Raw genomic sequence first — 12,157 nt, forward strand, 5'->3', positions numbered from 1 at the left:
ATAGGCTTATGGAAGGGCGAGGCTGTAGGCGCTTTTGCATTCATGCTACTTTCAATGGATAGATTACGCTCTCCCCCGAGGAATCGCCCTCTGAGGGGTTCCAATTCCCCTTCTTTTGCAAATTGAAGGTTTCTCGGCAATATGGATGATTTACAACATTTGTCGAGGCGGAGCACCTTGCGATCAGAGCGAGATACCAACGATGTTCATGTTGGTAGCGAGCAAGTCGCCTCCGCACAGGATGCCATTCCCCGGAGTGATTATGAGCTAATTCCTCAGGCCATTACGAGTCGCACAAGAAGTCTAGAAGAAGGCGAAAACGAAAATCAAAAGAGAAATGCAGAACCTTCAAGTGGTGTGATAGTTCGCATCGTGAAACCGGACGAGGATAATTATCTAGCACGAATTGACGCGTCCTCAACAGATGGCGATAGCAAGCATGGTGCCTACACTTTTACACCGGCATCGGAGCTTTCGAATGAAGAATCCGATCATGGTACCTATTCAAGACCCGACATCGACTCAGAATCTCCAGGGAGAACTCCTTATTTCCCGCATCACAAGCAGGATCAAAAGAGATATGACGACCGACCAGCGCCAAGGATAGAAGAACCCGATTCGGATCTAGTGGTGAGTATCAGCAGTAAATTCTGACGCTATCGTGGTTGTTGACCGTTCTCATCAGCATAACACTGAACCCGAAGCAAACCACAGTCTTGTCAATGACAAAAGTCATGATGAAATCGCCAAGATCGCAATCAGCGGACAGCAGTTGTCTGTGCCGACCCCGAAGCCGGGGATCCTCACCGAGCCCAGTGAGATTACAGATGGTGGTGAGATGTATGCAAAAGAAAGATTCGGTACAGATGACGTATCAGACACATCTATAGACCCGCAACAGACTCTTCAGGAGCGAATTTTCGCTGAACTTTGCCGAGTCGATGTCCTCCAAAAAGGGTTTCTTCCAAGGGGTCGACTCGAGAGGCTCATCAATAAAGATGTCGTTATTGAGTGGATGACAAAAGCATTGGCCAAAACGTACAGCCCAGTTGCCATCCAAACTTATGCATCCAAAATTTGCGCAAGACTTGACAAGAGCACCACGGAAGCGGATGAGGGCAGCGGGACAAATGTTAAGTCTTATCGAAAAATCTTTGTCATTCTCACCCTGATCGAAATGGAGGACAAAATATGCAAGTTTGTGGACGACGGGGTTAGTGATGATGATCTTCCTTTACAAAGCGTGGGACAACCAGGAAAGCCCGGACTTATTTGTCTTCGCCGTAAAGGGGATCCCAATACCCCATTAACCTGCTTTGACGGCTGGCGACCTATGAGAATCATTAATTTCGAGGACTGGCAATGGGTTGTACTCGCCCCCTTCTTCGCACGCGGAACGCGCAAGAACGTTGGGCATTACGTTCTCAAAGATAAGGCCATCATGCCTTTCACATGGGATAGTCGACGACAGGCCAATGGTGAAGAATTCATGGGCGGTTTCGGTCAAGTCTTCCATGTTTGTATACATTCGGACCATCATAATTTTGGCTCTCCTGAGGTATGTTTGACACCACTCTCTGAATACTGCCATCACTTTACTCACAGAATCAAGCTCTTCCGTCAAGGATTCGCTATAAAGTCATTGAACTCAACAGATAAAGCTGACTTCAAGAAAGAAGTGGAGATGTTGAACAAATTTAGTGACGAAGCCCATCCTCATCTGATCTCACTACTTGCGACCTACGAGCAACGTAACAAATTCTACCTCATATTCAAATGGGCCGACGCCGATTTGTTACGCTTCTGGAGGCATATAGAGCCGAATCCACAGGTTGATTATGAAACAATCATCTGGTTGGCCAACCAATGCGAAGGCCTCGCAAACGGCCTCCTCAAGCTCCATCAATATGTTAGCACTTACGAACAGACGGATCAGGCGGCGAATACTAACTTAGCCGTCCCACAACAACATCCGCCAGAGAGGACACGGAAGAGGAGATTCGGGCGTCATGGCGACATCAAGCCAGCAAACATTCTGTGGTTCAGAGATCCACAAGACAGTGAGGACAAAGGCACTCTGAGAATTTCGGATTTCGGACTCGCAGAGTTCAATTCAAGACACAGCAGATCCAACCGACCTAACAGCCATATCGCATTCTCGGTAAGCTACAGGCCACCAGAGTGCGATCTCAAGGGGGCAGGCATCAGCCGATCATACGACATATGGAGTCTTGGGTGCCTTTATCTCGAGTTCATTGCGTGGCAGCTTGGAGGCTGGGATCTCGTGAGACACTTTGCACGGCAGAGATGCATTTCAGATACCGGCAGTTTCGGTAGTATCGTTGCCGAGCTTCAAGAAGACACTTTTTTCGAAATACTTCCTGGACCGGATGGCAAGCCTATAGCGCAAGTGAAGCGTGCCGTGACAGCTGTGAGTATACACATCCCCTGGAGATATTTGGGAGTCATTCAGCAATTGTCGTTCTAACTCTGAGAACCAGTTCATCATCCATTTACACTCCCACAAATCCTGCACCGACTTCTTACATGAGTTTCTCAATCTCATAGAGTATGACATGCTCGTTGTGGAGGTAGGTGGTGCCGACGTCGCAAGACGCATGGAGTGCACCGAGGTTTGGCGGAAGTTGCTAAAATTACGGCAACGTTGCGAACAGCGCCAACGCTTTGCTCTTCAAGCAACACGTTGGAAGAGAGGTCTTCCATCGGTATTTTCTCAAGGGAGCAGTGTTAGCCGAAGCTGTCTGATGTCAAGAGCTCGAGCTCAGGAGAGCTTCTCGGGACGCGAGGAGCAACTAATATTCCAAGAGAGAGTTTTTGCCACTATGTAATGATAGTCTGTCCTTTCTCTTAGCGGCTCGAATAACATAATATGATACCCTACCCCTTGTTCAACTTCCTAATAAAGAAGTATTCTCTAAGTGATAACCCGGAGGTCATCCCTGAGGCTATCTCCTTTTTGGGAAGTTATATCTGGATAGATCCAGTTGATATTACCTCATTAGTATAACTCGGTCTATTGTAGCTTCATGCGTTGCCCTGGCCCAGGAAGTTCGATGCAATGTCCAGGTAACACAGCAACTCCAGTTCTATGACACACTTCACTGGGGCCGCCGCTATTGCTTTCCACCGGTTCTACAAGTAGTGTATAGTGAAGTTTCTCCCCCAGTGTCTTCGCGCCTTTCTCGCATGCGAGGATGATACACTTCAGGCCTTGACCACCCACCTGGTCAGGTATATCACGTATAAGTCTTGAATCTCTCTCGCCGATTGCGTCTGGTTTGAGGGATCGCATGACCACCCCAATCTCGAGGCTATCGGACTGGTCCGCAGTTCGTAGTTGAGAATGAGGTTCTGCCCAAGGTGATTTAATATTGTCTAGATCCCAGTCTACACCGTCGAAGGGGACATCGAGATAGTTTATACCACCTTGATATGCCATCCAAGACCATGTCGGTGCTTTGTCTCGGTGAGGAGGATAACTGATGGGTTCCATGGTAATCTGGTCAATCCCAAGGTGCCACAAGAGACTTCGGTGAAGAAGACCCTGGCCGTCGTCGAAGACTCCAAACGCTCCGCCCCTGACCCCATCTTTGCGGAAGCCACGAACCAGCCGCTTCTCGAGCGCGAGAATAGCAATAGCTCTATCCTCCCATCGAGTGAATGACAGGCGAGAGTATTGCATGTACAAATCTTGATATAATCGGATCTTGCCGCCTCTTGATTGTCTGATAGCGACGTCAGGGAAGTTTGGATCACCTATGAAACCAGCTAGCTGACTGAATGATGCATCTGTATCAGCCTTTGTATTCGTATACATGCAATGGGAGTATTTTATAGAGACTTACTTGGACATCTTTGTCAAGGTTTCACATCGAACACCAGCACCACACTCCCAGTACGTTTGCTGGCTGGTAAAATAGATAGTTCTGTGAGCCAGCGCCCGTTCCTGAAGCACCCATCCCCGCTGATTGAGGGCCCCTTTAAGAACATCACGATTAAAGTCGTCAATATACCGGCAGACGTAGAAAGGTGGCCCAGAGTTCCGCGTATAAGTCACATACTCCCTTGCAGGCCGACCCTTCAAGAAACCGTCTTCTTGATATCTTGCACGACTTGCGGCAATGACACACGATGCTGAACTGAACACGTTTTCCATGTGTTTGGATTCGGTTTGGAAGTCGCCGTTCGGGCCCTGAATAATACATAGTGAATCAATCCATATGTACCGAAAGCCAAGTTCACGAGTGACTTTGATAGCATCTCTGAAAGTCGTTGCCTGAATATCCCTGTCCTGGATGCCAACTTTGTGAGCGGCGATGTTCGCTTGCGTTGTGCAGAAGTGTCTGTACTGTTTCGGATCACCCCATGGATGGGAAAGTGCAATGTACGGAAATACATCTGTCGGTTTGGTCTCGTAGAGCCGAACACTTGTGGAGCCTTTGTCACCGACATCGATAAGCCTGGTTGGAAGCCTTTCTGGCGTTGGTGGGCTACATTTATGATGGGCGTGGTTCTCTTCACAATCTCTAAACCATAATCGAAGAGTTTCGAAGTGAATATCGCTGTGCACATCCGACACATTGGGAAATCCAACTTGGATTTGAGTACCCTCGCTCACTCTCATGCCTAGAGACCGACATATTGAGAATACCGGCGGATCGTTCTCGTTCATGCGTAGTATGGACTCTTGCCTCTCGAAACGAACTGTAGTAGCAGCTGTACCGTAGAGATGCTTGCAAGCATTCCATCTCATCTTGCAAAAGCTGCAGTCTTCGATTTTCGTCTTCAGCTGGGCTAAGTTATCGATAATGCGAAATTGTGGCACGAAGAAGTCCATGGCCTTGCAAGTAGTGCACAGTCTCTGCTGATCTCCATGGTCACCGGTAAACAATAGATTGTGTGTTTCGGGTCCCAATTGGTCTAGTAAAAGCGTGGAAAACTTGTTATCGACGGTATAGTCCCACTTCCTGACATCAAGCAGGGGATGAGCATAGTCGAGCTTTGCTTGTTGCATTCCCGAAGGCGCAAGACCTCCTCGGCTCCGGCCGGACTCATTGAGCTGTCTTGGAAGCAGAGGGGCAGCGGCCCCCATTCTTCTGTCCGGAGGCTCAGCAAGGAAGCCATTCCTTGTGGCCACGGACGTAAATGGAAATGGGGCAAGCCGTTGTCTGCTCTTTCCCGTAGCTAAATAATTCTCATCACCTGATCCCTTTTCCAGAATGTCGGTCAACTCCTTAACGAGAGCTTTAGCTGTAGCACGGTATTCTTGTGCAATACTTGATTCGCCTGGACCGGTGTCGTGTTGTGTAACAAGAAATTTTGCCGTTGAGGCTGGGACTGGGGAGCCATTCTGTGATGCAGGATCCTGGCTCGTTCGGATAGTTCTGTGTTCTGGTGGCAGTTGTACTACCAAAAGCATTGTCTTGACAATGCGTAGGAGCGCTGCCAGGGCAGTGTCTCCCTTACATTCCTGGTCTTCCGAGAGAAACTTCATACATATTTCCACCTTTCTGTGTAATTGTGGTGTACCTCCTTGCGATTCGTGATAAGGCGGATCGCGGGGAAGACTTCCTCGGATAGACTCGTTGAAGTCTTTTAACTTGTCATAACCGTATAAAAGCCAGACGAGCAGTTCCAATATGATACATCCCATAGACCATACGTCGTAGAGTCGAGATGTAGCCCCAGTGGTATCTACTTCGGGTGGTTCATATCTAGCTGTACCATGTCTTGTGCTTGTAAGATTTTCCCGAAGTCTAGTTGCAGAAGGATGATGTTTGGCAAGACCCATATCGGTAATCTTCAAAGTTCCTATCCTTGTTTCATCAGCGCCGAGAAAGCGCAGAATATTCTCAGGCTTCAGATCTCCATGACGGATGCCGCCTGACTCGAATAGATCATCTACGATCGCACCGACGTCTTCATCGTGGCTAGTATGTGATTCGTTGCCCCCATAGTGATGTAAATTGTCCAAGGCTTCCGAAAGACCTCGAAGCTGCTCAATAACCTCACGAATGAAGAGAGGAGTCAACGGTGGAACCGATATGCTCTTCATATACTCGCGCAAATTCTTCCCATCAGCCCAGGGAAACATAAAGAATCGCTTGTTCCCACGTGTTATTGCCGCATGACACCGGATCAAGTTGGGATGAGCCAACGAGTTGATATAGCTTAGTGCAGTAGCTTCAGCCTGATATACTGTCCTGGCCACTTTTTGAAGGTCATTATCATCCTCATCGGCCTGGAGCTCCTTTATAGCCATGTGCGGTCTAACGAGAACATCGTTACTCTACATTCAGATGATTAGAAACACATTTTCAAGCCACCGAGTAGTACTTGTACTTACACTTCCCGTGACTTCATTAAATTCTTGGTGGGATTCATGAATCTCGACCTCTAGAACTTTCCCAAAGTTGCCTCCATCAACAGTGCTACCCTTCCTACGTCATTTTATATTAGCAATTTCCTCTGAGGGCAATTCAAAGATGTAGTGACTTCTGAGGGAGTAGCTGCGGATTAATTGCCGGGTCTGAAGTAAGCTTTTGCTCTTTGAATACTCAAATGTGCTTATAAGGGCATGAGAAAGGCCAGCCGTTGCTTACCATGTGAATGGCAGAATCTGGCCTGGTTGCAATTGATATTCGAACGTTTTCAACCTGAATACCGGAGCCAAGAACATCCACTGGTCGTTATAGAACCTATGAATAGTCCTATCGCTCCATAAAGGAGCACCAAACGCAGCAATTCTAGCACCGGTGGCGTCTTTTGCATGAGGACTAATGGGGAAGAAAGGTGAACTGTCATCGAATCCAGACTCGAGGAACTGCTTCATAACTTGAACACTCTTCTTTGTAAGAACTTGGGTGTATATGAAAATTGCAAAGACCTTGGTTGCTCTTGTCAGTATGAATTCAACCAACTCTCCTTCCTCGTCTGGCTCCAAATCCAATTCTTGTATGACTGCTGTCTCTGTGACCAACTTGGTGAGATTGCCATGAGGCAGAAATAGCTTGTCTTCATCATCAAATCTACTCGTGGCACACTTTGCATATATACGCTCGGGAAGGTCTTGGATCTCGTCTTCTTGATCGTGTGATGTGGGTTTAATAGGCACAATCAGAGGAGCCATGGCGAAGATGAGAGGATATTTGAAATCGAGTCAAGACAATAAAGCGCAAAGAGATCGCCAGCGGTAAGACAGCGTAACAAGTCAAATGTCGATCGGTTATGAACTCTAATCTCATATTTTACAATTGTTCCGGTTTCTTTTCTCAGCTGAGAAGAATGATGAGGGGTGGATAGTTCAAAAAGCAATGTGATTGATGTTAAGAAAGAGAGCGTAAGCCCCAGGGTTGAGAGCCTCAAGTCCGGTTGCCTTTCATCATCTGGGGGCTGAAAAGGTGGCAATCAGAGTGATAGCTGCCGCTGTCAGGCCACACGCCAATTGGAAGCTGAAGCATTCTGTCTGTTGCATGGGAAAGCAATGTTGTACCTCCAAACTTGCATCGGCCCCGCACGCTATACCGGCCCTGGAGCGAAATACCGGACTGGTACTCGAAATTGAGTCCAGCCTTGCGATGAAGAGACTGCAGATCACGCAAAGCGGCTCTCGCTTGTAAAGAATGGACAGTAGTGGCTGCAGCACCGAGTCACACCCTCCATCGTCTTCAACTAATTAGATGCGCTGCGCTGAGCCACCTAGTATCCACCCCGTCGACTCGCGCCGGACCGCTCCGCATGGGAAGCTTACTCCAGTTAAACTACCAATCGAGGATATACTCCTCTGCCAGGTAATAAACGTAAATGCTTGAAGGGTGAAAATACTCGATAACACTCATGAAGCTCTCGAATATTCTGTTTATTACTATAGCTCTATCAACATATATACATGTAGTAATGCCTTGTTGAGGAGGTAGTGATAACCCTTGGCGAACTAATGTTTATTGCCCTGGTAGAGGATTACAGGTGATTATCGAGTTATTCTTGTTTGATGGTTTCAAAAGCCATAATTCTGTAGATCGCAGTTGTAGTATAGATAGTAAGACTGATTTCCTGTTATCGTTTCAGCCACAGTAACCAGTATTAAACAGTCAAATGTTCTCGACATGAGTCTTGAATCTGACGGCCGAATAATATCCTAAACTATGAACCTTCATGACTGAAATATCCACTATGTAGCTATCTCTTCTCTTCAAGCAAGTTGATGAAACACTGTTGACCCTTAGATGCACTATGTATTCCTCCTAACGCCTGAAGAAAGAATAATACCGAAAGGAGTTGCTTAGGAGGATATTTGTTGAACCCGACTGCATTATCGCGATGTTCATTACAGAGCTGAAGTCCAAGACTATACGGAAGCCACCTCATAGGTATTCAAAGAGACCGCGCTGAGAAGCAACCACTTTCAGATGGGGTAACATGCAGCTGAGTGGATTTCACGTGCTTTGCAGCTCAGATCGAACATGCATATAAATGGTATAACTTGTAACATTCTGCTGCTATGGTATAGGTCCTGTCTAGATGCGATACTCCGGAACTCCTTGGGACAGGTGAAAATTTATCGCTTCGCCCCCAGACTGAATGGTATGAGGTGATCGTCGTCTCCATCTCTCCGACTAATTTTCACATGGCTTCATTGAAGCGTAATTCAGACTGGTGTCAACTTCGGTCATCGGCCAGCTGCTTCATATACCACGCTGAGAATAAGCCATCTCATTTCTCTCGGCGATCCATGCCACTCTCAGCGGCGCTCAAGTCGGCTTCATAGACCATCTTCTCATTAGTCTTACCAAACACCAAGCCAGGATGACCGATGGTAAGACAATAGACGGACAAGACAATGAGCCTGTTGGGTAGTTGTCAGTACCTATTGATTCAATTCATAACCTTGACAGTGACTTACACTCCCTCCAACCCGATGAACAATCCCTCATCAGAGATCAGTGGACCATCATAACCCTCACTTAGCTCGTCAACCCTGTAGGCGCAACGAGCGAGGGTGAGTACAATAGCCAGCCCGATGAAACCGAAGAAGAGCTTGAGGCGCATGCTGAAACCAGTCGCGGTTCTGCGATAGTAGCGAACGACATAGTCAATGTACAATCCGCTGAAAATAACCAATGTGAAGACTTGGAAGCCTAGACCCGCGAGGGCGAGGTTGACGCCGGTCTGATTCGTGCCGGAGGACGTGGTGGACATTCCACCCCCGGCACCCTGGAGCGCCAGAGAGACTAGGTCGCACGGGATGAATACCCAGTAGAAGAGCTGCGGGGGAAAACGGGAGTGCTCGGGGCCAAACGCGGTGATTCTGTAGCAGGACGTATTAGTATGCTGTTTCGGGGAGTAGGGGGACACGATTTGCATACGTCTTGGCAAGGACGACATAGATCGCAGCACAGTAGAACACGGGTCCAGTTGTTATTGTCACTGTATCACGTCTTAGTACAACCATGGTGCAAGCAACGGATCTGATCGGGGAGAGGACAGTCGTACCAATCTGAATCATAAAAGCCTCGAATTTCCATGGACTGTAATACATCCAGACTCGACCCGCATATCCCAGAATCTCGTCAAGGCAACCCATGACCATGCATGACATATACCACCACTGCTTCCACCGGAAGCCCAAGAAGATGTGGAGGAGCATTGCAATGCTGAAGAGAGCAATGAATGTGATGTTCGCTGCCAGACTGGGTCTGTACTCGTAGACGGTAGTCGATATGGGGCAGAGCTCCAGTGTGCAGTTGGCGTCTGGTCCAAAGAGGACGAAGTCACCATAGGAGCCGGACATCTTGTAAGGTGCTAGATGGGAGCCGTGACGAGGTGGGTAGGGAGTCGGGTTGAGAGATGGTCAAGGCGGCCCCTGAAGGAATAGAATATGAAGAAAGTTGAAAACCCAAGGAATTTGTAAAGTCTTAGATAATTTCACAGAACATGAGACATGTCTTTTGGAATGATTCCATCTTGGTCATGGGCGAGTCGTGGCACAACTTTATATTATTCTGGAAGGAAGCCGAGACAGACAGACGGCACCAAGCCGGAGCCAATGAATCGGCGTCGTATACCGCTGCCATTCTCCAGCGCGATCCAGACGAGAACGGTGAGCTCACCATTAACGTTATTTCGCACAGCCAGCTTCTGCTGACGTGTACCGCAGCTCGCACCCGCATAAGGCACCTAAAGTGCACTTACACCCTGCCCGCCTCGTGCGTGCTGCTCATTCCTCCCGACAACCTGGGCCCGGCGTGTGGACGGGCCATGGGTGGATCGCCGTGGTGTTAGTGACGGGCCAGTGAGCTTCGGGGATCGCACTCGCTTAACCGCCAAGCTTCGGCCTAAAGAATAAGATGCCCGGCGAGCTTGTGGGGCACACGTAGCTCAGCCCTTCCGCCTGCTACTGTAACTGTGGGCAGGGGGATGCGAATGCGAATGGCCTGCAGAAACTTACACATATTCTTGGGATCCAAACCGTTTGAACTCTGATTCGACTACGTATGCGATGCTTGGCATTCCCCATCTCACAGAATGTTCGCTCGCATAGCAGGGCCTATGTCTGCCGAGTGCGATTGAGGCTCATCCTGATTAATAAACGCTCACAGTACAGACTGTCTAATAAATAGGGTTCAAGATATCCTTCGAGGATTATTCAGGCAAGTCAGTTGGTCACGCAATACCCTGTTGTTTATCCCAGAAGCCAATCTGCCGACAAGTCTACATCAATGGAAGCCGTAGATATGGCGAGATGTAAGAGCTGGAAAGAATGCCAGGCGATCGGTCCCTACATCGCGGATCACCAAACACCAAAGTGGGATACTGAGTTGGAAGAATGATAGAGTACTATTTAGAGTGTCCCGCTAATTGGCCGCCGGACTTTTTAGGTCAACCCTTCAAACTGCGTCGGGAGAACCTGTAGGCATGCTTATGTTTAGGTAATCCAGCCTATCAACGGATCATAGACTCTCGCCCTCGAATGGTGTCTGTAAATGCAGACTAGGCCTGGTGACATGGCTCCCAGAGCATGTGTCATGACGCGTACTCTTCCTCCCTTTGTCCAACGATATGGTCTCACAAGACCGCAAAAGTCATTAGGATTGCCGCACCCATTAAGAGCGCCGTCCAAACCAACCCATAAGCCTCCTCGGCGGCCACCTTGCTCGGCTGCGGCCTCGTGGCGCCCCCATTCGTGGTCGCCGTGGTCGTCACCTCCGGCCCCATGAGCTGGACCCCGGCTGTGATGGTGACCGGAGCGAAGCCGAACCGGTCCCCACTCGTCCAGTTATAACTGTACGTACTAAACGTCCCGTTCCAATCCGGGTCTTTGGTATACCACACCGCGCCGACCTGTGTGAGGTTGCATTGCGCCGAATTCGTTCCATTCAGGCTGCACCGATTGATCACCGAGTGGCGCGGTCCCCAGCGGGTGCCTGTGTAGATGAACGTCTCCGGCCCCTGAGTAATCGTGCTCGGGAACCCCGTAGCGTTGCGCGGCGCCCAAGACCGAGTTGGCATCGCCGTCGCGATCGCGCTGTTGTTCAAGTGTGTCCATGTCGGCACCGACTCGCCTCGTGTTGTGGTAATTACAAACGTAGTTGCTGTGTCATCTACGCTGAGCACCGAGCCGGTGGCCCGCTGCGTGTAGTAGTTGCCCTCGATGGCCCTCTCATCAATGAAAAAGATCGACACCACACGCGTAGAAGCGGTGGTCGTCGTGACTGCGGTCGCCGTTTCTGTCTTGACGCTGACACTGATGCTCAGATCAGTGCTCACATCGATATCTGTGACCGTGGTCGAGTCTGGCGATTCCTGGCCGTGAGCCCCGGAGGCGACGATGAATACATAGAAGAGGAAAAACGAGCAGAGGAACTTGAACGAGCGTGAGAAGGCGGTCCTAGCCGCCATTTTGGAAGCCATGTCCTCCTCCAGAACGGGAAACGAATGTATGATTCAAACACCAGCGAAGAATGGTAGAAGGACCAGTTCCTGGGGCGCTTGCTCGCAGGGGACTCTCAAGCCTGTTTAAATGATGGTCATCCCCCACAATCCGTCCAGGCAGCTTTCAATATTGCCAGGTGTTCCTCCATCTTTTCAATCAAATGCTCATCTGTGGCCCGCTTCTAAATCAGGTCCATCACTGGAT

At 49.0% G+C, this 12,157-nt stretch overlaps 1 protein-coding gene across 1 annotated transcript; it reads right to left on the reverse strand.

Annotated features, from left to right (window-relative positions):
- Positions 1-8,733: 8,733 nt before the first annotated feature.
- UCRPA7_58 (putative parasitic phase-specific protein psp-1 protein) lies at positions 8,734-9,811 on the reverse strand (the record flags this gene model as incomplete). Its single annotated transcript, XM_007912656.1, has 4 exons — positions 8,734-8,866; positions 8,924-9,328; positions 9,387-9,447; positions 9,514-9,811. The coding sequence occupies 4 exons, from the start codon at positions 9,809-9,811 to the stop codon at positions 8,734-8,736; spliced, it is 897 nt and encodes a 298-aa protein (XP_007910847.1).
- Between the last annotated feature and the right edge of the window lie 2,346 nt (positions 9,812-12,157).

This window comes from Phaeoacremonium minimum, assembly GCF_000392275.1.
Source record: "Phaeoacremonium minimum UCRPA7 unplaced genomic scaffold PA7_03_scaffold_3, whole genome shotgun sequence".
NCBI lineage: Eukaryota > Fungi > Ascomycota > Sordariomycetes > Togniniales > Togniniaceae > Phaeoacremonium > Phaeoacremonium minimum.